Source organism: Lepidochelys olivacea (assembly GCF_965140295.1).
Source record: "Lepidochelys olivacea isolate rLepOli2 genome assembly, chromosome: 15".
In the NCBI taxonomy this organism is placed as follows: domain Eukaryota; kingdom Metazoa; phylum Chordata; order Testudines; family Cheloniidae; genus Lepidochelys; species Lepidochelys olivacea.
This window is the reverse complement of record NC_140425.1, coordinates 28,830,573-28,856,968: the sequence shown is the minus strand read 5'-3', so window position 1 is coordinate 28,856,968 and position 26,396 is coordinate 28,830,573. Positions and strand designations below refer to the sequence as shown.

Sequence of the window (26,396 nt, the reverse complement as noted above, 5' to 3'; positions counted from 1 at the left end):
TTTGTGTTTCTAGAGTGTCCTCAGAAGATCTTGAACAGCTTTTTGGGATCCTTTTCACCATAGGAGAGTAAAATTAGCATTGGATCCTATCTATGTTCCCTTTTTACATGTACAAGAGATGCTAGATCCTTCTGTGCATATATGTACATTATTGTGGCACCAGCCAAATCTTCAAATTCAGCCCAAACCATCCCCTCTGGACTACAAATCCCAGCATACAATGCGCCACCTAGAATTTAGCGGGGGGGGGGTGTAGAAATCCCAACATGCCACGCTCCTTCTTGCTCTCAACCCGCCCCGTGGACTTCTAATGCTACACTGTAAAGCGTCGTTGGCCTATAAACCGCTATGATTAAATTGCGCTGTTGCATGCCGGGATTTGCAGTCTTTGGAGGCCACCGCCACTCTGCGATGACGAGGCCGTTGCCGTTGGAGATCCCGCTCCGCCTCTCCTCCCCCACCCTCCGCGCTTTGAGCGGCTGCGGCGGCCGTTACCTCTGCCCTTTGCCCCTTGACCGCTCCCCCCCCGCTTCCTGCCGCAGCCTAAGATGGCGGCGGAGGTGGACTTCGGGGATCGCGAGCTCTTCGAGCAGCTGGACGGGGACGAGGCAGCGGCCCCGGCGGCGCAGCCGCTTCATACCCGCTTCGAGGAGGACGAGGAGCTGGAGGAGGCCAAGGAGACGCTGCGGGAGCGGCTGAGGGACTCCGAGGAGACGGTGCGGCAGCTGCGGTCCGAGAATATCCTGACAGGAGGGATCTGGGCCTGGTTTCGGTTCATCCCCGGGCAGGGAACAGCCCGAACCGCGGTCTAGTTTCGACCCTCATGCTGGTTCCTTTCCGGCGCAGCCTCAGTTCCTGCTTCTCCGGGGCCTGGGCTGAGGAGTCTCCTTGGCCCGCGAGGCACAAAACCTTTCAGCCCCTCTACTCTCCCCCAAAGGAGGGGCGCCGCCTCTTCCCTACTGCCGGGGTGGCGGCGTGGGGGTGTCTTTCTCTCTCTCTCTCTCTCTCCTCCTCCTCTCCCCACCCCCTAATGAACGTGGTCTCTGCTTCACCGGGGTGAGGCCTTGCTACTCCGTGGTCACTGAGTCTAGTTTGGGTTTTGCTGTGAGTTCCGCCACCTCACTCAGGTCGTAGTGATTTTCTCTGGGGCTGTGTCATCTGGGCAATAACACAAAGTATGGCTTGATGAGCTGTTTTAAAAATCTCCTTTAAAGAAAAAAGTGATTCTAACTCAAATCATCATAGTTTGAAACAAGTCTGGATTCCTAGGGGTATTGGATGTTACAGTAAAGAAAAAAGATCCCTGGCTGGTCTGAGGGTCACGTTTTTGCGGCTGTCTCAAGCTTTGACCGTTTAAAAGATCATTTTTAGTTTGAAGGGATGGATGCAATGCTCGTCTTGTTCTGAATTACTTTTGCATTTTGTAACTTTATGTAATCCAACAAAATGGTAAGTAAGTAACTTGAAGAGCAATTCTTTTTAGAGTAATTTAAATGAAATAGTTTTTGTACAGTCCTTTTCATCATATGAGGGTGAGAGATGCGGGTTTTGGGGGTTGGTTGGCTTGTGTTTTTGTTAGTTAAACAATTTTTTACCAATTAATCTAAAATGAGAAGGCTCTCATTCCTCAAATGAAAGAGAGTTGGCAGGTCTGAATTCCTCTTCATCCTCTTTGGCCTTGAGTTTTCAGTTTTTGTTTTTGTGGTGGAAAGATTTGGATTCTTGATCATCTTGTGTTACAACTAAAAATGTGTAAATGAGATGGAAAGTGTATTTAAAAAACAATTTTTCTCTTGGTACTTCAACCTATTTGTTTTCCAGACTAAAGGAAAGCACCAATAAGCGTCTTATAGTTTAGAATTTAAAAATCAATTTGTACATTTTTATGTTGAATTTTAAACCAGAATAAAAGCTGTAGTCTTACAGTGCGTCCCGAGTTACCAGTGTCTTAGATGTTAACTTGTTTTTAAGCAAGGTGACAACAAGGTGGACTCGGAAATGCTCTTTGTAGCTAAAGTTTTATTCTCCTGTTTTGTTTAGTCTAACTGCGAAGTATTTCTTGGCACTTTCAAACTGTGAAACTGCTGGACTGAGTAAAGTATTTGGAGTTTCCTTTTAAATTTAATGTTTTTTCCTTTTGTGGGGATGAAGGTATTTGTGGAGGAAATATGTATACCAGGGCCAAATGTGACTGTTAGTCCTGCCTGTTTGTATTTCTTAATTTATTCAGCATATTTGTCTTTGTATAGTGGGGTTTTTTAAATGATGATCACTGTCTGGTTCTTTAAATTTCCTTTCACAACTTATAGTTTTAGGCTTGAACTTGTCCATATCTTAGTTCTCCATTTACTTCTGACTTTCCTTGCATTGCTTTCTCTCCCTGTAATGCTTGCTTTGGTCAGTTTTATTTGAGTAATTTTAACTATAGCTTCTGCCATGGGAGTGATGTATCATCCAGAGTAGATGCCTATCAAGTAGAGACAAAATACCATCATTGTGGTATGTGTGCATATTGTGAGTCTGTGTTTAGAAAGAGACAATTTTCTCTCTTTAAATCTGCTTTTCACACTCACTTTGTTCTAGCCCTCTAAGTTCAGTTTTTTGGTTGGTGAGTTTATGAATGGCTTTATGTAGTGCAGTAAAGTAAGTGAAAGAGCCCAAAATCCTGTTCGCTGTTCAGTACAACTATTGTAAGAGTTGATTCTTTCTTAAAGTGGTATACTTTGATTCTAATGATTAATATAGAGGAAACCTGTGTTCCTTGACAAGTAATTAACATCAAGAACTTAGAAGAAAACTGAAGATTCTGACACGACCAAGGTATGTTAATATTGACTTTTCAAGTTGGAACACTCAAGCAATTGTGTATTGTAGACATAAAATGGACCTATGTTAGGCCAACTTACGGCCACCACAGCAATTGCTGCAGTTTTTCATGTTCACACTGCTCTCCTTCTGTTGGCGGTACGTGTCCTCACCAGGAGCGCTTACAGTGACTTAAGGCGGGGGAATGGGGGTTTGAGAGCCCAGGCTCTCAGCTCCCTGCAGAGCTCCCAGCTGGAGCCTGGCTGCTGCCTAGGGCTCTCCCAGTGACAGCGAGGTTCCAGCTGGGAGCTCGAGCTGAGGGCTCTGGGTGGCAGCTGGACTCCAGCTGGGAACTCTGTGGGGAGCCCACGGCTTGGGCTCTTAGTACTGGGCAGCAAGGTTCCAGCTGTCAGTACTGCTGGGGCTCACAGCTGGAACACCCCCTCCCTCTCACAGAGCTGTCAGTTAACCTGACAGCCAACAGGCAATGCAAGTAACCCGAACTATGTTGACTAAGCCTTATGCCTCTAGTCCATGTGGATTTACTGTGTTGACATAGCGGGTGAGTTACAGCAGCAGGAGAAATGCTGTAGTGTGCATGCTTACATAGTTACACTGACTTAACTTTGTAGTGCAGACATGCCCTTAGTAATACAAGATCTAATCAATGAGTATATTTAACATAGACCCTTTTAGAGCATAGGTAGCTTGCCTAATCACCATCTTCTACATGAGCACCGTGAATGTATAAAATGATCTTTTCTAGAAAAGGTTTCATTTATTGTTTGTGTTTAAAGTTATTGGGTTTCTAAAATGTCTGAGCACTCTGGACACGATCTCTGTGCATTCAGACTTGAATATGTAGAATTTAAAGATGTTTTATCTTGTTATATAAATAACTGTTGACATAACCTTTAGGAAAATGGATTTCTCTGAAATTGAGTAACAATAATGATCAGATCTGATAATCACTTTGACCTGTTGGAAATTTCTCACTGAATAAATACTAATTGAATACATATATTTGTGGTGATCTGTCAATTTTGAGTTAAACTGCAGCCTGTTGTATTTCTTACATGTGCCAATTACTAGTAAGAGGAAAGCAGTAATAGTCTTTCAAGCAACTTATTGACATTTCCTGCTGCGTTGCTTGAGGTGTAAAAACTGGATTTAAACAGTGGGAGAACTGTAGCCTAGAATAACAGAATCGGTGAAAAGCAAATAGCATTTGTGTTGGCCAAGCCTACTACGTGTCTGCCTTGGGGAAAGTGAGAGTCCCCTTGACTAGTGGCATTGCTGTGATAAAATGGGTGGGCTGCTGCACACACTATTCTTGCAGAAAGGAGGGGAAAGTAATTACACAGTAACTTTACAGTATCTTTTTTTCCTTCCAGTGGACTTTCAGTGGACAGTTCTAAGTTAGATGGACCTTTGTTACAGATTTTATTTATGAACAACGTTATTTCAAAGTAAGTAACTTCCCCTGCTAATAAAGTGTCAGTCTAATTCCCTTTTAAGATTGCCTTTGTTTGGGATTTGTTAGTGTGCAACTGTGACATGTATTAACCCATCTTTGGCTGTGTTACAACAGTCTAATATAAACCTATTGTACCCTGGTTACTTATTCAGTTATAGCAAAATGTCTTTAATATCCTGTTTCCAACTGGTTTCAGAGTAACAGCCGTGTTAGTCTGTATTCGCAAAAAGAAAAAGGAGTACCTGTGGCACCTTAGAGACTAACCAATTTATTTGAGCATAAGCTTTCATGGGCTTATGCTCAAATAAATTGGTTAGTCTCTAAGGTGCCACAGGTACTCCTTTTTCTTTTTGCGAATACAGACTAACACGGCTGTTACTCTGAAACCTTTTTTTAAAGGTGTTTGACAGAACATCCTTTAAGTTCTGAAATGGGTGTTTAGTGCTTATATTTAGAAGCCTCTCTTTAGATGGACACAAGATTGGCAATACAAAATATTCTCAGACATACCTCTCCTTCCCTTCCTTTTTATGCACATACCTGTCAGCTGCCCTTCTTATTTTCAGTTTCAGCTCTGCTGCTGCTTTAGTAATCACCGTTTTTAGGGCTTGAGGAAAATGAGTCTGAGTTCCCCAGACCTCTGTCTTTCTGATAAGAAGGTCATCTGGCCACAGTGTAGTGAAACGGACTATATATATTGCTTTCAAATGCACAAAATGAACAAACTGAAAACTTTTTCTCTAATTTTAAGTATAGTAAGGGTTACTTTTAACAGTTGTATGTACCTTTTCAGATAGAAATGTCACTTAACAGTTGTTTGTTTCCCTTTTAAATATAGCTGCTACTGTTTTGCAGTATTATAAGTAACAGAACTGTTAGATAAAAGTATAAAGCCATCAGGAGTTTGGTTGTAAATAGGTACTAAAGGCTGAAATTTAGTGTGCAGTCTAATATTACTAACTTCTTTGTTACTAGTATTGCAAAATTTTGAATATTCTTTTTAAAGGAATATTTGGAGTTGTTGCTAACTTATTTCTCATTTAAAACAGTCATTAGACTTTTTCTGCTGTTCATATACATCATTTTTTAAAAAGAAAATATCTTTGAAAGAATCCACAAACTGATGCTTATGGTTTGTCTCAGTCAATTTTAGAGCAGCCAAATGAGTGGGAAAAGAAGTGTGAAGTATTGTAAAATCTGAAAAAGTTGGAGGAGGGATATAACTATTGGGTCTGTAGTATATTTCTGTTTCTATTTTTCCCTTGTCCTATATCCTACTTGGAGCCAGTTTGTAGTACTTTATCCAGTTTAATTTAAGCATTCCAAGCAATGGGACTTGTACCATTTTCCTTGAGAAAGTGGACTGTGGAATAGTTTCTCAAGTACAAAGTCTTTCTTGATATTTAACCAATATTTTACACTACTTATGCAAGTGTCCTTGTCCTTGGTAGTTACTTATAATTTTTTTAATGTAAAACCAGATTTTTTGTTTTTGGTTTTTTTTGTTCTAATCTTGATCTAACTATGTGGCTGGATATGTGGCATCCAGTTCCATTTGTCTATGTTTAATTTCTTTTCATTATTTAATCCAGTTCTGAAATCCACAAAATATATTAAATAGCATGGTTGCAGTTTTGAATTTTCTTTTTAATACATTTGTACGTCTTTCTTTTCCAATTTATAGATGTGATGTGTTGGTTACATTGGGGCAGCATGAAAGTTAGATTTACCAGCTGTACCTTAAGATGTACACATCTAGCAATAAAAGGTTCCAAAATAAAATTCTTATCCTGAACATTGAACAAAGTAACTTAATACAGTGTTCAAAATTTATAATTTCAGTTTCAGGAATCCTTAAATACACACATGCAGTCTGTTGTATTCTCTTATATTTCTACCTTTTGCAGGCAGTATCATCAAGAAATTGAGGATTTTATTTCTAGTTTAGTTCAAAAATATGAGGAGCAACAGAGAGCTGAACCAGAAAGGACCCACTTCAATGTTAAGCCTCAGGTATATAAGTTCAAAGAATATAGACCTCATCTGGACTACTGTGTGCAATTCTGGTCTCCTATGTTTAAGAAAGATGAATTCAAACTGGAACAGGTTCAGGCTACTAGGATGATCGGAGGACTGAAAACCCTATTTTATGAGACAAGACTCAAAGAGTTTGGCTTGTTGAGCCTAACCAAAAGAAGGCTGAGAGAAAATATGATTGCTCTCTATAAATACATCAGAGGGATAAATACCAGGGAGGGGGAGGAGTTATTTAAGTTAAGCGCCAATGTGGACATAAGAACAAATGGATATAAACTGGCCATCGGCAAGTTTAGGCTTGAAATTAGACATGGATTTCTAACCATCAGAGGAGTGAAGTTCTGGAACAGCCTTCCAAGGGGAGTAGTGGGGTAAAACTTATCAAGTTCAGTCTTGAAACCAGTTAAGTTTGTGGAGAGTATGAGACTGCCTACAATGGCACGTAGCTGATCTGCAACTGTTAGCAGCAAATATCTCCAATGGCTGGTGATGGCAAAGTAGATGGGGAAGGCTCTAAGTTACTATAGAGAATTCTTTCCCAGATGTCTGGCTGGTGGATCTTGCCCACATCCTCAGAGTCTAACTGATTGCCATATATGTCATTGGGAAGGAATTTCCTCCGGGTCAGATTGGCAGAGATCCTGAGTTGTTGTTTTTTTTGCCTTCCTCTGCAGCTCTGGGTGTGGGTCACTTGCAGGTTTAAACTAGTATAAATGGTGGATTCTCTGTAACTTGAAGTCTTTAAATCGTATTTTGAGGACTTTAGTAACTCAGCCAGAGGTTATGGGCCTATGATAGGAGTTGGGTGGATGAAGTTCTGTGGCCTGCAATGTGCAGGAGTTTAGACTAGATGATCATGATGGACTATTCTGGTCTTAAAGTCTGAGTTTATAGAAAGATAATGGTTTGGGTTTTTTCCCTCCACTTTTTTGGTTGCAATATCACACTGCTAGTGTATCCAAATTACAGAAAGATTTTTTCCTGCTACTTACAAATGGTATATTTTTCTTAAACGTTTGGAAAGAGATACTTCTTTGTCTTAGAAGTAGATAGTTCATTAAGTGAAACATGGCATTTCTCTTCACCCTCTCCTCCCAACCCTCCCTTTTCTTCTTGCCGTCCCAGAGGCCGAGCATGTTTCCTCCATAGCATTCTCAGCCCATGACACCAAGGTTCTAGCCATGTTGCATCTTGGGTTGTACACAGTATTACCACTAGCCTACAAGTCTCATACTTCATATACTAGCATGTGGTTAATTTGTGTGTACATGGCAATGAAAAGCTGGAATTGGCAATTATATCATCTGTGTTTTATTTGCAGCAATTAAGGAGTTTTTTATGTGGTTTTTTTTCGACTTTTCATATTAGCCATCCAGTATTCTGTTGGAAGAGGACCATAAAGTGACAAGCTCTAATACAATAAAAAAAATTAAGGAAGCTTTCAGTGTAAGTTAAACTTTATATTCTTCACTGGTAATACAAATAGTTCCAAAGTTCTATTCTTACATTTAGTCCACAATGTCATTATGAAGATATGCAAGGTTTTAGCAACGTAACTCTGATGGACTTTATTAGAATTCATGGTGCTTTAGCTGCATAATACTTGGAAAATTTACCTATATGTACATTCAGAAGGCATGGAGGGATGTTTTTGTTATGTTTAAATCCTTAAATAGGAAATAAACTAATTCCATTATTTTTGAAATATTAAAATACTGTGCCTTTCTAATATCAGGTAATCTGATTGAAATACTGACAATTTTCTGACTCTTTCAACAGGTTGTAGGAAGTGTTCTGTATTTTACCAATTTTTGTCTTGATAAACTGGGACAACCTATATTAAATGAAAATCCACAGCTGACAGAAGGATGGGAAATACCCAAGTATCCTGTTTAGTAAAATGGAGCTCCTTTTTCTGTTTATATAACCAAATAACACAATCAGACACAAAGTTGAGATTAAAACTTTTTCTGCAATTTTTTTTTTAAAACTTCTAACTATGACAGTCTGCTGGGTCATATCAGTGTTGTATCTGAAATCAACTGAAGTATTATTATTACTACTAGTATTTCAAAAGTTTTAAAGTAGTTGGATGATAGATGTCTAATATGGTTGACTTGTTCATTGAAGGAATCATGTTCTGCACGAATGAATGTTGCATTCCCATAAACATGCTCTGCTGTCAATCCAAGAGTTGCTGTTGGGACCACGTGTGACAGGCTCTGGAATGACTGCTTATTTCAGAAATGCTGGCTGTTTACTTCTATAAAGCAATTTATTTAAAGTGGTGAGGAGGGAGAGCTAACAAATCCTAAATGTACTCTGGTGTTTTGACTAAATTTTAACTACATCTTGAAATTTTTTGGGGAAAATGAGTCATATTTAAGCAGAGAATATTTTAATCCATTTTTCCAGTTGCTCTCTTCAGTATTTGAGAGCTGGAACTCAGGTAGAACATTCTTATTTATGTGATAGTTCTTAATTTCAGAAGAAATTATATATATTAAAAAAATACAAACAGAAATTGGATGTTCTATCCTCTTCTCTTCTCCTTCCCATTCACTTCCTGCCTGCAAAAAGGCCAAAGTCTGTTTAAAGCACCACAAAGTATTTCTAGGATCTCTACATTTTGTTAGGACTGTAGTAAAGGGGGACATTCACAGTCCAGAAGCCCAAAATGTCTGCCCTATTGCTTTATAATTCTGTAAAAGATTTAAAGTGTGCCTGCAGTGAGTGAGAAATCCCATTTGTTTAGCAGGCCAACCTGGGTTTGTTATGTCTGCCTTTTGACCGCATACACATCACATTTTAATTTGCTCTTCCTGTCGTCTGCTTTTTCGTAAACTATCAGGAAATCGAAATTAGCACAGCTTCTCTACTATTTAGTACTTTAGAGAGTAGGGTTCTGGTCAATGTAAATATTTTAGTGGCTTCCAAGAAAGTAGCTACATGAAAGAAGAGGATGGTTTGATGTGTCTGATAGTAAAGGAGAAGGGAAACACTTTGCAGGGGGTGGGGGGGAAATAAACCTTTTGGTCTCAACCTTGATATTTTCTTTAAATGTATCTGTTGCTTTTTATTTCTGAGGTCTGTTTACATATATAAAGGGTGACATACACCTTAATTTAGCTGCTAGTGGCAAGGCCAAAGGAAGACTCCCTTTAGGCTTCGCCAAGGAAGCTTCTGTCTGTTTTGGCAGGTGGCAATACATACTGAGTAAGTCAAGCGTTCAGGTGGGGACTCCTTTGTACAGATATTTCAGTGAATAAGTTTATAGTGGACTGCAATTGGAATTTCTGTAACTTGAAACTAGGGCTGTCAAGTGATCAAAAAAAATTGCGATTCATCACATGGTTAATAATAGAATACCAATTATTTAAATATTTTTGGATGTTTTACATTTTCAAATATATTGATTTCAATTATGACACAGAATACAAAGTGTACAGAGCTCACTTTTATTTTTGATTACAAATATTTGCACTGTAAAAAAACAAAAGAAATAGTATATTTCAATTCACCTCCTACAAGTACTGTAGTGCAATCTCTTTATAATGAAATTGAAATTACAAATGCAGAATTATGTACAAAAAAATAACTGTATTCAAAACCAAAACTATGTAAAACTTTAGAACCTACAAGTCCACTCAGTCCTACTTCAGCCAATTGCTCAGACAAACAAGTTTGGTTACAATTTGAAGGAGATAATGCTGTCCACGTCTTGTTTACAAGGTCACCTGAAAGTGAGAACAAGCATTTGCATGGCACTGTTGTAGCCAGCGTCGCAGATATTTATGCGCCAGATGCGCTAAAGATTCATATGTCTCATCATGCTTCAACCACCATTCCAGAAGACATGCGTCCATGGTGATGATGGGTTCTGCTTGATAATGATCCAAGGCAGAGCGGACCAACGTATGTTCATTTTCATCGTCTGAGTCAGCTAACACCAGCAGAAGGTTGGCTTTCTTTTTTGGTGGTTCGAGTTCAGTAGTTTCCGCATTGGAATGTTGTTCTTTTAAGATTTCTGAAAGCATGCTCCACACCTCGTCCCTCTCAGATTTTGGAAGGCACTTCATATTCTTAGACCTTGGGTCAAGTGCTGTATCTATCCTTAGAAATCTCACATTGGTACCTTCTTTGCGTTTTTGCCAAATCTGCTGTACAAGTGTTCTTAAAACAAACGTGCTGGTTCATCATCCGAGACTGCTATAACATGAAATATATGTGGTAGAATGCAGATAAAACAGAACAGGAGAGAGACAATTCTCCCCCCAGTCTCAGTCCCCATGGGTCTGAGTCCTAAATTCTCAGTCATAAATTTAATTAACGCACACTTTTTTTAATGAGCATCATCAGCATGGAAGCATGTTCTCTGGAATGGTGGCCGAAGCATGAAGGGGCATATTAATGTTTAGCATATCTGGCACGCAAATACCTTGCAACGCCATCTACAAAAGTGCCATATGAACGCCTGTTCTCACTTTCAGGTGACCTTGTAAACAAGACGTGGGCAGGATTATCTCCTGCAAATTGTAACCAAACTTGTTTGTCTGAGCAATTGGGTGAACAAGAAGTAGGACTGAGTGGACTTGTAGGCTCTAAAGTTTTACATTGTGTAACCAAAAAAACCCTACATTTGTAAATTATGCTTTCACAGTAAAGAGATTGTGCAACAGTACTTGTATTAGGTGAATTGAAAAATACTATTTCTTTATAATTTTTACAGTGCAAATATTTTTAATTAAAAATAATAGTGATCACTGTACACTTTGGATTCTGTGTTGTAATAGAAATCAATATATTGAAAATGTAAAACATCCAAAAATATTTAATAAATTTCAATTGATACTCTATTTAACAGTGTGATTAATTGTGATTATTTTTTTTTAATCACAGTTAATTTTGACTTAATCGTGTGAGTTAACAGTGATTGATCGACAGCCCTACTTGAAACTTATTCTTGAGGATGCGCTTGTAGCTTAACCCATGGGGACATTTTTCTGTATAAAGTACTATCGCTGTCAATTAAAACAAGATTGAAATTCTGCTTTGTACAGTAGCAGTTCCTTATTGAAATCTAAGATACCAGCAAGTTTTCAGCCATATTCTCTCTCTGGACGGGCAAGAAATACAAGTAAAAGCAAAAAGGTTTGTATTTATCTTAACTATAAAGTTTTTCAGATTTAAAAACTTTTTAATAGTCACAATGCACATTTTAGGGTCCAGTATGTGGGGGAATAAATTGCTTTTTATTGTCCTAAATTAAGTTAACAATATCGAATTTTGCACTAGAAAAGTTTTGGGTTGTTTGGAATATAGGATGCTCAAAAGAGAGGCAGTCAAATTAATGTGTAAGAAAAATCTGTTTCTGAACTAACTGGTTTTGTGTTTTGCTCGCTTTTTCTAGCTAGCATTTTTAAATAAATGTCCTTGTCATCTTTGCATTGAGGTGCTGTCACATAGCTTTTGTTCTATGCAGCGTTTTTTGTTTTCTCTGTTTTCTCTGCATTTAATAGAAAATGATCTTGGAGTAGTTTGTGTAGCCATTGTGAGGAAAAGTAGAATTACGGCAGAGTGATCACTTTGGAAATTCCGGATGACCCTCTGCCTAGTTTTTCCAGCATCTGAAATACCTTATTTCAAATGTAAATAGTAGTCATGGAGGCAAGTTCAGTTTAGCTTTTCTATAATCTTCTGCATACTCAAGTGAAATATTACATTTTGAAAGAAAAGTAGATTCGCAACCATGTTGCGCTGTAGATACTTCTAGATGGTGGATAAAGTATTCTGAGAGAACAATTTGCACCAAATCTGTTTGAATCATACCTTCTGAGAAAACAAATATGCCTCCCCCTTCTCCTTCAATTCTGTCATTAAAAACAAACCCCTTTTAAGAGACCTTAAAACCTAGGTTGCCCTTAAGGTTGCCAGTTTTGGCTGGATATGTTTCTGGAGGTTTCACCACATGATGTAGTCTTTAATTTGAAGATTAATCTTTAATTCCTGGAGACTCCAGGGCAATCCTAGAGGGTTGGCAACCCTGGTTGTCCTCTTTATCCGCTCTCCCTTATCCTATTGGTAAAAGTGACCATGCACACAGGGAACTAACTAAGCAAGTGCTCAAAGAGGCACTAAATTTAAACTTGGCCCAAATATTAAATCTTTTGAAAATCAACCTTTTTAAAATCAAATATCAATAGAAACACTTCTATGATTTAAAAAAAATTCCAAGAGCTATTGTTTTTAGACAAGATAGTATTCTCTTGCAGCATTTCAGACCCAATCACTGAAGCACTAAACCTGAAAATGAATCTGTGACAACAAACAAAATTAAAACTGGCTTCAAATTTCATTTTCCTAGATGAGAGAAATTCACAGTGAATTGAGCATATTAGCAAGTAAATGAGATTTCTAAAATGTTCTTATAATAATCCAGAGTGGTGGTATAGCATCTGAAAATAATGGTTTACAGCATATCTGTGAAGTAGATAGTGTCCTTTTAACTGAATCCTTCAACTACATCGCTTTTATAATTCTCTCCTTTCCATCTTTTCCCCCAGCCTTTGTGTTGTCTGCAGGGAGCGTGGAAGCTCCTTGCAAATGGGGGAGCAGAGTGGGAGGTACTGGGAGCTGGCTCCAGGCTGGGAAGGAGGATCCCAGGGTTGCTACTAGACCCATTCCAGCCCCTTCAGGTCCTGCTCCCCCACTTGATCCCAGGTGGCACCACAGCCTCTTCATCCACTCCAGGTCCTGCGCCCATCCCTTCAGCGGCTTCTCTAGTCCCAGGGAGTCCTGTTGCCACCTCCATGCCTCTTCCCCTCCCCCTGGCTTACATGAGTTCACATGGCAGCAGAACCCCCACAATATTTCCATTACAGGGTTGATAGCCCCCTACACCCTGGTTGTCTAGATTGTAAGGTGTGGGGGGCAGAAACCTGATCTTACCTTGCTAGCTATTTGCAAAGCAACTAGCATACTATTGACATTTATATAACTTTCATTAAAACATATTTCAGTCAAAGGAAAGAGAGTTCTTTAATGGTCACTATCTTCCTAAAGGGACATAATCTAATTTCTGTCTGGAAATATTACTTCAATTCTTATCTTTTCAGTTTTTGTTTTCTGCATTTGATAGTGCTTTATGTGGCTTTCTCCGTGATTAGTTTCTCATGTTTCACCTAACAGCAACAGAAACACTTTTTTTAAATAGGAAGATGTGTTTTTTTTTTATTTTTGTTTAAACTACAAAAATTGGGAGGAAGATGTATGTTTAGGTATAGTACACAAGTTACTTTACATATTTCTTAAAACTGAATATATTTCAAGTTAATGTAAATCTCTGCATGTAATAGAATAATGAAGAATAAGTATGCACTTCACTTCAGAAGTACACTTTTAAAGGGATAAACTTACAATATAAATTTATTTTATTGCTTTCCTTAAACAGGCCAAAACCTCATTGTTTCAATTGTGGTTCTGAAGAGCATCAGATGAAAGATTGTCCAAAGGTAAACTTTTCTTCAATATCTAAGATTGTCTCTCTATTACACAAAACATATTTCGGTGCAACAGGACATTTGTAGAATGGGAAGAATCATATTGGTCATGATCTTTAATTAAAGATGAATAACTGTATTGTATATCTCCGTAACACTTGTAACTTCAGAGATTTAAATCAGTATTTTAAATGAGCCTATCGTAGCATAATACACCTCTACCCTGATACAATGTGGTCCTCGGGAGACAAAAAATCTCACCGTGTTGTACGTGAAACTGCATTATATCAAACTTTCTTTTGGCCCCTCTGTTCCTTGTTCCCTGGCTGCCCTCTCCAGAGACCTCTCGCCCCCTGCCCCCTAACAGGCACTCACTGGCAGTGGCGGGAAGCGGAGCAATGCGGCCCCAGCCCACTCCACTCCGCCACCTCCCAGCTGCGGTGCTCTGCTTCCCACTGCCGGTGAGTGTGGGGAGGTTGGGGAAAGGACACCCCCTGTACTCACTGGTGGTGGGAAGCAGAGTGCCGCAGCTGGGAGCTGGCGGAGTGGAGCGGGCTGGGGCTGGGCTGCTTCACTTCCTACCACCGGTGAGTGTGGGGAGGTTGGGGAAAGGATGCCCTCTGCACTCACCGGCAGCGGGAAGCGGAGCGATGCAGCCCCAGCCCGCTCTGCTTTCCTTTCCCCAGCCCCAGACATGTTGGTTGGGGAAAGGTCCCGCGCTCACCTCTGGTGGGAAGCGGAGCACTGCAGCTGGGAGCTGGCGGAGTGGAGTGGGCTGGGGCCGGGCTGCTCCACTTCCGTTGCTGCCGGTGAGTGCAGGGGGGATCCCTTCCCCCAAATCCCCTCCCCTGAGTAACACAGCTGGGGCCAGGGCGAGGGAAGCTGAGCGGGCTGCTCCTGGCCCCCCACGAATCCCCCGGGCCACTCTGGGACTGCGGGCCCCACCCCCCGCTCCTGCCTCCCAGACCTGGGGCAGGGGGAGCCCCTGACCCCTCCTGAGACCTTCTGCCTCTTATCCAACCCCTCGGCCCCAGCCCGGCACCCTTAACACGCTGCTCAGAGCAGCGTGTCGGAGGTTTACCGCATTGTATGCGAACCTGCGTTATATCAGGTCGCATTATATCTGGGTAGAGGTGTAGTTTGATCCTTCCTTTTTAAAGAAAAGTCTCTTTACATGTTTCTAGCTTTCCTACTGAAGCTGGCAGATTTCTAAGTTACACTGGAAGTTATAATAAAAATGAAACCATTCAGTGAAACAATGAGCTGGCCTTGGTCTTTTGATGTAAGATGTGTTCCATGCCCTTGACGGGTAACTTTCAAGCAGCTTTTAATAACTTGGTTTGGGTTGAGTGAATTGTGTGCTTAAATTGCAAGTTGCATTATGGTGAGTCTCCCAACTCTATTGTCTTTAAGCCACGGAACGCTACCCGTATAAGTGAGAAAAGAAGAGAGTTCATGGAAGCCTGTGGTGAAGCAAGTAACCAGAACTTTCAGCAACGTTATCATGCAGATGAAGTAGAAGAGAGGTTTGGGAAGTTTAAACCAGGAATAATAAGGTATTTCCCCCCCCACACACACACGCACACATTGATTGGATCACTGTACTTCTCACATACGCATCAAATAACTTTTCTGCTATTTGTAATGTACAAAAGTTGTCACTTACTGTATAATAATTCTCTTGGTAACTATATCTTCAGTTGTGTTAAGACCCCTTTTGTAAATGTCTTCATGTGTTGATAAATTCCTCGAGTTTTTCTTTTCATGCTGAAACTTTCCCCATTAATCCTACCCTGTCCAAAGTTTTCCCTGATTTGACATGTACTGAGTCCTCAGGTTAGTCTTTTAATGAGGGAGACTACAAATATTTCTGTGGTTCCTGTGACCCTTTTTTAGGGCCATTAACAGTTCATGCTGGATTCAGGAAATTTTAAGCTTTTCATTTAAAATGTTTTTTCTATATAAAATATGGCTATCCTGTTTAACAAGAAGACAGCACTTCAGTTTAATCTAGCTTTACAGGAAGGATGTCTTTTCCTATACAGATTACCTTAAAGGTTATAAGTTTCATCTCACAAATCCAGAATGAATTGTGGCTCTCATAGTAGAGGCAACTTTCTAAGATCTAGATTTAGACATACATCCATTTATTTGCATTGTATAGGCAAGTTAATGTCAGAATGAGAACTGTTAGAATGTGAATTTTAGCTTTCTAATTTCCTGATTTCTCATTTAACTTTGTAATTTTTAACATTAATGTAGTTCTGCATCTAATAGAATGATTCAAATAGATATCCCAAGGGATTAACAAGGTATACAAATGAAACAACTTCAATTTTTTTTCCTCTAGAAGGTGACTGTCTTGCTTTTATAACTAGAGACTTCTGTAACTGAGTAACTTAATCTTAAATCAACTAAAAGTCTTAAAATATATAACAATGGTTATAGGAAGATTATTTTTGAGTTTTGGTATTCCTATGTTCTATCTAGTGAAGAACTTCAAGATGCGCTTGGTGTCACAGATAAGAGTCTTCCTCCATTTATATATCGCATGCGCCAGTTGGGTTACCCACCAGGTTGGCTCAAAGAGGCTGAACTGGAGGATTCAGGACTTGCACTTTATGATGGAAAAGGTAAGCAGTATGCAGCTAGGAAAGCCTAGCTGACTGTAGAGGTAACGCATTCCCTTCCTACTTTAAAGGAAGAATGAAACTACTGAACTCTTGAGTATACAAGTTTGCCAGTTGCTTGACATTGACTGTGGGTTATAATTAAGGCTAAGATTTTTGTCATGGTTATTTTTAGTAAGTCACAGACAGGTCACAGGCAATAAACAAAAATTCACGGAAGAGAGACCTGTCTGACATTTGCTGCTGCGGCTCGACAGTTTCCCCTGCCACCGTGGTGGCTGGGAGCTGCAGGGTTCTCGCACCCTCCTCTGCCCCCGCAAGGCTGTCTGTGCTGGAACCCTGAAGAGGCTGTCACCTGTCACTGAAACCCTGCAGGGAGACCTTGAAAAGCCTTGCCTGTTGCTGGACTCCTGCTGGGGCCCCACTGGCTGCTAGCTCCAGTCCCGCAGACCTAGGGGCTGAAGCATAAAATGTCACGGCTTCCATGACCTCCATGACATAAACGTAGCCTTAGTTATAATTGCCACTAGTTGAGAGAGATGGTATGAAAACAATCAAGGTTGCAGTAGAGTTACTTTTAGTTTACTCTTTTTCCTGTTTTCACATTCTCCTGTGTGGGAGATGTCCCTGTCTGGTCATCCTGGCATTCTACTGAAGATAGACTGCAAAATAATTCATAGAATCATAGACTTTAAGGTCAGAAGGGACCATTATGATCATCTAGTCTGACCTCCTGCACAATGCAGGCTACAGAATCTCACCCACCCACTCCTGCAATAAATCTCTCACCTATGCCTGAGCTATTGAAGTCCTCAAATCATGGTTTAAAGACTTCAAGGGGCAGAGAATCCTCCAGCAAGTGACCCGTGCCCCATGCCGCAGAGGAATGCGAAAAACCCCTGGGGCCTCTTCCAATCTGCCCTGGAGGAAAATTCCTTCCCAACCCAAATATGGCAATCAGCTGAACCCTGAGCATGTGGGCAAGATTCACCAGCCAGATACCCAGGAAAGAATTCTCTGTAGTAACTCAGATCCCACCCCATCTAATATTCCATCATAGGCCATTGGGCATATTTACCGTGAATAGTTAAAGATCAATTAATTGCCAAAATCATGTTATCCCATCATACCTTCTCCTCCATAAACCTACCGAGTTTAATCTTGAAGCCAGATAGGTCTTTTGCCCCCACTGCTTCCCTTGGAAGGCTGTTCCAGAACTTCTCTCCTCTGAAGGTTAGAAACCTTCATCTAATTTCAAGTCTAAACTTCCTGATGGCCAGTTTATATCCATATGTATATGTTCTTGTGTCCACGTTGGTACTGAGCTTAAATAATTCCTCTCCCTCTCTGGTATTTATCCCTATGATATATTTATAGAGAGCAATCAATCCTATCTCCCCTCAGCCTCCTTTTGGTTAGGCTAAACAAGCCAAGCTCCTTGTGTTCATACAATTGTCCGCAGAGGCACATGACTTCACCACCACCACCACCACCCCGCCCTGATTTAAAAAGGAGTGGTTTGGTTACAAGGCAATATTTCTGAATGGTCCTGGGCTCTGACACTGACTTTGATCTTGGCGTGCTAAAGCTTGGATTTATAACCATTTCTGGGAGTGCCAGAGCTTCAATTTTAGGGCATGCTGCAAAGCTAATGGATTTTTCTTTGGCTTTTGGGGAATGCATGGATAGAAATAGGGATAATAGCAATAGCCCTCACATAACACATTCTTTTTCTCTGGTAGCTGTTTTCTTCCTGCATCAGATGTGCTCCTTACAAGAAAGGTTGAGACTGCTGTGAGCCAGTTTTTCTCTTAGTTTCTCCAGTCATGTTTAAAAATACCAATACTGCTTGACACCTAGCTTTGCTATGACAGTGAAGCAGCTCTGCTCTTGCTGAAATGACTTAATCACATGGTTGGAAGGATTTTGTCCCTTTGATCTCACTATCTTTTAAACCTCTGATACTAGACCATGGAGTTTGTGGAAAAGCTATTTAAGTTTCATATATGACCTGCTGTCAGACCTGCTCTTGCTTGATCACACTTTTTCAAAGTTCCGTAATTATTTCTGTATTAGTGTTTTGTACTCCCTCATTCAGACTAGTCTAGAGCATATATCAAAGCCCAAGTTCTCTTCTCTGTTTTTTTAAACAAAAAAATAAAAAACCCAAAGACTTAATTTATTACTGAGTAGTTTGCCAGTTTCGTTACATTTTAATGCTGATTATTCTCAATCCCCACAGTTAAGTAGCAACGATACAAGACAATCTCCTGATTTCCTATCATGTGTATTACCTGACTGAGGTATTTAAGATGATGGAAAAAATAATTAATCTTCTTTTCTCTTCAGAGTGACATTATTCTTTATCAGTTGCTCTTCCAGTTCATTCTCTCAAGAAAATTCAATTGATCCAGACTGCGTCAATAAAGCCTATGACTAGCACAAATTGTTAGCACACATTTCTCCTATCCACTCTCCTTACACAGGCTTTGCACACACTTCAACGTTTATTGTAAAACTTTAATTAACCTTATAAGTCTTGCTTACTTAGATTAAGTTGTATCTCCTTTCACACTCATGTCCTTAGTTAATGGTTCATTAACCACATCCACATAGAAATTGTTGCCAGAGTCTTCGATATTTGTTTCTCAGGGCTGTGTTGCTCTGTGCCTAGCTTGGTTAAATTGTCCAATTCTGAATGTGTTAAAAGAAGATGGAGGACATTCCTAGTTCATCAAGTGTTTTAGTTGGTTTTAAAACTTCAGACAGTGGTGCTTCTTGATGAAACCTCATGAGAAAATGTTCATTTTATTATTTTAGTTCAGTGTCTGGCAGCAGGAAAACTATAATTTATATATGGCCATTGTAAAAATATTAATATTTCCCTTGCACTCTTTCCTTGTTCAACTTTCTTGTTGTGGAGAAACTTTTTTCCACATAACCACCCCACTATAGTCTTGGGTTTCCTTAAGTATCACACTATTAAGGAGAGACCCCAAAGAGACCAGTATTGGAACATTACTCGAGTCAGTGGAACAAGAATAAGCAAAGCTGGTTCTTTACCCTCTTGTGTAGTGTGCCACTCTTCTTTCCTTATCTGCCCTAGCTATGCCAATTCCTTGACGTAATGAAGACTGACTCCCACAGCCAAAAAAAAGAGAGCAATGATTTCCAGACCTGTCTTAAGTCCCTGAGTGGAAAGAACACAAGCTAGTGACACAGAACATAGGATCAAACAGATGTAATGTTCTAGAGCCAAATTCTGCAAGGATACCAATAGTAGTGTCAGAATATTGCTCTGGCTTTAGTTGGGACTTCAGTGGAAGCTGTGCACGCATCTAATGAGAGAATTTGCCACTGTATTCCTGCTACATTGGTTGCAAACCTTTTCTCTAAACTGTATTTCAACTTTGCAACGTGTTTGTGTTTTTCTGCTGCAACTCTTTCTCTAACGTTTTTCCTCAGTAGCAATATTAACATTTATGATACTTTGTTATAGATGCTACTGGTTGTGAAACAGAAGATGAAAGATCCTATCAACAAAACAAGTGTGTCACTTACGATGTTTCTAAGTTAATAAACTATCCGGGCTTTAATATGTCTACTCCAAGTGGGATCTCTGATGTAAGTATATATGCTACACACAATTGGTGTGGTATTCTAAAACAAAACATTATTACCTACTTGTGGATTATTCAAACTTTGATAGTCAACTTCAAATAAGTTTGTTTTGAATTAGCCATTATTTGTGGGGGGGGGGGATTAAGTATTTAAAAGTTAATAAAGATCTCTGAAGAAACCTATGCAATAAACAGTCTATCTGGACTTTTGCTGATGCTAGTAAACCTCCAGGAGGCTATTAATGTATAATGCTGCTTATTTCCACTATGAGACAGGAGCATATAATACTGTACCTGATGCTGATATTCAGATTGTCACTTAAATGCCAGTATTTTTAAAACAAAGCTGAATGCACGTTATTCATATGGATCTAAATTTTCTAAATATAAAAAATGTTCTTGAAATGAGTGTTACTATAGCAATGCTGTACCATATAATCTTTATCTTTGCTAAACAAAAACTACATCATAATGTGTCTCAGGAATTGATGCATAAGTTGAGTAATGCATCTTTTAGCACTTGGACAAAATGGGGCAGGTTAAGAAACCAGTTAAATAGGCACCTGTTGAGCCTTGATGTTGGACGGTGCCGTAAAGAATTTATTCCTTACACTGTTTTCTATCTGGTGGTTAATAGTGGCCTCCTAATGTAGCTTTGCCTCAGTCTTCTTTGTTTTGAATGTATTGTCATAGGTTTTAGCTTAACTATTACTAATAATTAGGAAGACTTTATTCAAGTTGTAGCTCTTTATGTTCACTTTTCCTCCTGAACTAAATTTTAATAGCTACACTACAAACTTTGAATAAGAGGTTTGCAACAAAATTGGCTAATATTTCATTAAAGTGGTGCTGTGTTTTCTCACCCAATATAGCTCTATGCAGCAGACCATTTATATTTGCAAGTTGGAATGGAGCTCATCTTTTTTGCTAAAAATTCATATTTAGGGATCTTCCTCCTTCCCAGTTAGACAAATTTCTGATCGGAACATTTACTAATCTCAGTCCATATCATGTGTGTTATAGTTGAATGTGCATTATTAGCCACAGCTTACTGAATGTTGAGCTTTATTGCTGGTTTTTGTTTTTTTCCTGTAGGAATGGAGGATATTTGGTTCCATACCCATGCAGCCATCTCAACAGAAGGACGTTTTTGCTAGCTACCTTTCTAATTTTCAGGCGGTGAATATATTTGTGTTATGTTTGCATACAAAAAATTGGAAAAATCTTGTATTGATGTTACCAGTTGTCACTGGTCTCTTGCCTCCAACTTTGGCCAAAGATGGCTAATAGAGGGTATTGGGTTTTGGTGTGAAGTCCTGAGGTTTTCATCAGTACAATAGCCAAAAACAGTTCACGAGACTAGAAGGTAGCCCCTGAATAAACCATTACTCTTGTCCATATCCTTTTTAATCTTTTGGGCCGCCTGTTTGATGTCAAAAACTATCATCTTATAATAAACAACTTAGACTCTTTATCTGATCATCTCCTAAACCCAGTGCTGAAAGACTCTCTAGTTCATAGTTTGTAGGAACAGTTAACTTTCCATTTGGATATATGCCTAAGTTTTAAATTTTGTGCGGACTATATCTGAATTCCATACTTGTCTAAAGGTCCACTTTATAGTTGATTATCATAGGCATGCTTTCAGATGTTTCATGGTTTAACAGCTTAATACTATGTTTACAGGACATATGTGGCAACTTTGTTACATAACTTTCTCCGAGACCTTACTGTAAATGTTTAACTCCAACCTAGTGTTTCTTGCTTGACGCGAGGAACAGTAGGTTTAATTTCAGTCTCCTGTTTCTTAAGCTGGAAGTACATTACAATTGACCAGACTTTTTTATGGGGGTTGAGAGTAAAGCATTAAGTTGTTCTATAGGTAATTAAAGAACAATTTCTATGAGATTGCTACAAAGGAAATGTCCTGTTCATGTGACATGGTGGCTTCATGAGATCTAGTTGGGTAAGCATGGAGAAAAGGAGTGTTCTTGAGGCTCTAATAGGGATGCAGACAAAATTCCTTTCTCATTCACCACTGAAAAACTAAACAAGATTGCTGGGGTTTTTTATTCAACTACATTAAATGTCTCAAGTTTCTCTGACAGCTCAATATTTTGCTTACAAAATGGACCCTATCAAATTGAGATCATTGAGGATTATAATTAGTAGTTTTGTAGCAGAAAATCTTGCCGCCTTATATCTCATAAGAGTACCTGTATATAATACTAATTTGTATTCTGTTTTCCTGGCTAACTTTTCCTCAGCCAAGTCCAAAATCTAGCAATAAAAGGTCTGCATATCCATCAAGTTCTCACAATTCAAAGAAGGTAAAAGGAGACAATTCAGCAGTATCAGCAGCTGACATGGACATGGATTCCGGTATAGTTTTCTTTTTTGCAATTATGATTTTATACTTTCAGAATAACTCTCTCCTTACTCTGTAGTGAAATGTGGACTTCAATGCTAACATGGTTATCAATATTTCAATTCATACTGAATTACTGATACATTATCTAAATGTATTGTATGATATTTTAACTGTACTGCTAAAATAGAGAACTAACCATATTTGTCAAATGCTTGTATTTTGGATTACAGTTGTGTCTTCTGTAATTTACCAGTATTCTTTGTCAGAGTATTTTACTCTGTGTTGTAAGAGAGTGAGGGCTATAGCTCAGCCCAAGAGAAGTGGAATCTTTAGGTTGCCACTCCCAATCTAGACTGGATCAGTAGTGACAATTATTATTTGGGTCACTGAATAACCCACAGAAACATGAGTTGGTCCCATCCAAATTTTGGTGGACAGGTATTCTTGCTACAGCTGATGCCGTCGTTGGTATTTTCAGAAGAGACCAACTGTCAAGTGGGCATAGAATTTGAATTGCTTTTCACCCTTAAGTGAGAGAAGGCATAAGAATGGTCCAGTGATTAGGGCATTTAGCTTTGGGTTTGGGAGATCTATGGCAGAGGAAAAACTTGACCCCAGATTTCCAGTGTAATCTTGGGCAAGTCACTTATCTTCTCTGAACCTCAGTTACTCATCTCTAAAATTAGGATTATAATATTTCTACCTCAGAGGGATGTTGTGATAATGTATACATTAGTGAGAGGTTGTTAGACTACAGTAATAGGGGTCATATAATTACCTAAGGTAGACAGAAGTGGCACAAATTGGGAATGAGGGCCAAGGAACCTTGTATTGCAGATACCTTCTCTGTGGAGAAACTGTTTAGTTTTAGGGCTGTCACTCTTGCACTTTTCTAAATCCACTTTTTAGAATTAGGGGGTGGGAAATTACACATTTTGAAATCATGAATTTTACCTGATTATAAGTTAGTTTGAACTAAGAAAATTCCTGTAATAGAAACAGGATTAAAAATATACTCTCCAAGCTAACATGTGTTAGTGTTGAATATTAGTATACCATATAAGAAAGCTGGGAGGCAAAATCTAAATCAGTGAAACAATTTTTCCTAGTTCTCCCTAGATTTTTATGGTAGACTTAATCAACTGGGTTTGCCACCCACAGAATTCTCTAATTTACTGGTTACAGGTATCATTTTATATTTACTAAAGTAATAAATTTGAAGGGCTAATGTGTAAAAACAAGAATACTGTTTATATAGCACCAGACAGCGCGTTTGACCCTGAATAAGCCCCAAAGAGTTCCCTGCTCTGACGACTTAATAGTTTAAATGAAGCAAAGATAAAATGTCGTAGAAAATTCAGAAGGAGATAATTTCAATTTTTTTTATTCTAAACTGTTCCATTCTTACAACTTGTGGATTGCAACAGAAGTGAGATTTTTAGGAGGAATTAGAATGAGGAAAGCTTAATGGCTGTTTAAAGGACCAGAAAGGTTTCTTCTTTAAATGTTCTAAGAAGTCAAATTTGAGAATAATCTTCTATAGCAGTTCTCCCAGCTGCCCTTCTGGATTCCCTCAAACTGAGGAGGGAATTTCCACACATCTTGGATCTAAAATCTTTAAGGTTTGGCTTCAAACTTTGTTCAGTATTATCCATATTTAAGAGCATTTAAAAGTGCAGCTTTTAAACCAGCCATCAGGGTTCCCTCTGGAATCCAAAATGGCAGATTCAGAATGGCAAGTTTCAAGGATACTGGGATGTGCAAAAATGTAAGCATCAGGATAGGCTTTTCAGCTGATATGGAATAATACTGCCATAAGCTGCTGCTACGGTTCCAAAGGCTGAGAACATAAGTTTACGGTATTAACCAAAGAGTATATTTTAGATTTGAAATCTGATTAAAAGTAGGGTAAAGTAGGAATTAAAGCCTCAGTACTACTAATGGAGATTTATTTAATCTTCTAATTTTAGATTTGGAAATGCCACACAGTTCTCTATCTTATGACAGTTTTCAGTTCCAACCTCCACTGCCACCTGGGTCTCCATCGATTGCAACTCCGCCCCCACTGCCACGAGGAACTCCTCCACGTACTCCACCCAACTTCACATCCCCTTTACCTCCAGCACCTACTGCCTCTCTTCGCAGGAATACTCCAGCATCAACTCCTTCCAATGATTCTGCTCAGCCAAGAGTGGGGGATTCAGCCATGGATGAGGATACTTTGACCCTAGAAGAACTTGAGGAGCAGCAGCGATTGATTTGGGCTGCACTTGAGCAGGCAGACAGTACAAATAGTGACTCTGATATACCTGCTGATACACCTTTAACTGGAAACTCTGTTGCATCATCACCATCTAGGAATGAACTGGACATTATTCCAGAAGGAAGAACATCTGAGAAGCTGGTTGCAGTGGAAATTGGGATATCAGATACTAGCATGCAGATATCCAGAACTGAACATTCTAAAAGTGACCCTAATTCAGGGGATGGATTATTTGATCTAAAGGAAGATGACACTGATCATGTGGATTCTGAAGGCATGCTGGAGAACAGCACTACAGGCTCAAAATGTGAGATCAACAATAGAGGAAATGAAAGTGTTACTCATGTGGTCACGAGTGCTGAATCATCTACAAAAAATTCAAATCCTGTTCCTGACATGAGCAAGTTTGCGGCAGGGATAACACCATTTGAGTTTGAAAATATGGCAGAATCAACTGGTGTTTATCTTCGAATACGAAGTGTATTAAAGAATTCCCCAAGAAACCAGCAAAAAAACAAAAAGGCTTCAGACTAACTTGTCTTCCTTTAAGGTTTTATGGTGCCCCCAAAAGAAACTTAAAGTATCTACCAAATTGGATAATCTCTCATGTGCCCTTTTGTGAAGAACATCTGAGTAGTTAAGAGTGGACTAATATAGTTCTTCTGCATTCTTCCCTAGTGTTTTTTTTGTTTTTTGTTTTTTTTAAGTTCGTGCAGGGCTTCCATTTGACCAGGACCAGTGTTGACCATTCAATACATGAGAACTTGACTAAATCAAAACCTTCCACTAAGGGGTGAAAGGACTATTGATTTATTTGTTCAGCATATTTTACACTCTGTGATACATGAACCTCTTAAAACAGTGAGTCTTCGGTTGCTGTTTAATATTTTGGTTAAGATTTATACTATCGTTAATGGTGAGTTTCAGGTGGAATGGTGGTTTTTATCTGTGCTTTGTACAGTAGTCTGCTCTTTCTACATTTTGCTAATTATCCTGTAGATAAGTTTAATATATTATTACAGTTTTTAAAAATTCCAATATTTTAAAATGCTCCACATGAAGTCCTGGCAATCAGATGGAAATAATCAGGGATTACCAGCATTATCCTCACCATTTCGGATATTTTTTATAAATTAATTGTGGGTCAGTTTTTAAGCACCACTTCTACCTTTTGTAACATCATTCTTTATGTAAACTTGCTGTACATACCTGTTCATTCTTGTGTACAGAGGTTTAATAAATGAGTTTTCATATAAATATTTTCAAAAATGGTTGATTCTCAAGCATCAAAGCTCCAGTAAGAAACTTGTTACTACAGCTACATGAAAACGGAGGTTGTTTGGCTGTTGTCTGATTTAATTTGTCAGATATGTGAATTCTTATACATACTTAAAAAAATTAGTTGAAATATGAGAATGAATGTAATTTAGAAACCTCTGAACTTGTGCTTTGCCATAAAATACATTTAACTATTAGTTATTTTAAGTAATTACTTAAAATCATAGCGTTAAAAGGGACTGCAAAGGTAATCTAGTCTAACCCCTTGCCAAGATACAGGGTTTGTTGGGTCTAAACCATCCAATCCAGATGGCTATCCAGACTCCTTTTGAAAACCTCCAGTGAAGAAGCTTCCACAATCTCCCGAGGCAGTCTGTTCCAGTGTCCTGCTGTTCTTACAGTTTGGAAGTTTTTCT

At 39.1% G+C, this 26,396-nt stretch overlaps 1 protein-coding gene across 1 annotated transcript; it reads left to right on the top strand.

The window, feature by feature from the left end:
- The first annotated feature begins 507 nt into the window (after positions 1–507).
- On the top strand, positions 508–25,931 carry ZCCHC8 (zinc finger CCHC-type containing 8). Its single transcript, XM_084649173.1, has 14 exons — positions 508–738; positions 2,778–2,820; positions 4,200–4,274; positions 6,190–6,295; positions 7,688–7,765; positions 8,099–8,202; positions 11,405–11,470; positions 13,770–13,830; positions 15,232–15,374; positions 16,309–16,451; positions 19,948–20,072; positions 21,164–21,247; positions 22,336–22,450; positions 24,410–25,931. Exons 1-14 carry the CDS (start codon positions 549–551, stop codon positions 25,234–25,236), a joined length of 2,160 nt encoding a protein of 719 aa, XP_084505299.1. The 5' UTR covers positions 508–548; the 3' UTR covers positions 25,237–25,931.
- Positions 25,932–26,396: the final 465 nt, after the last annotated feature.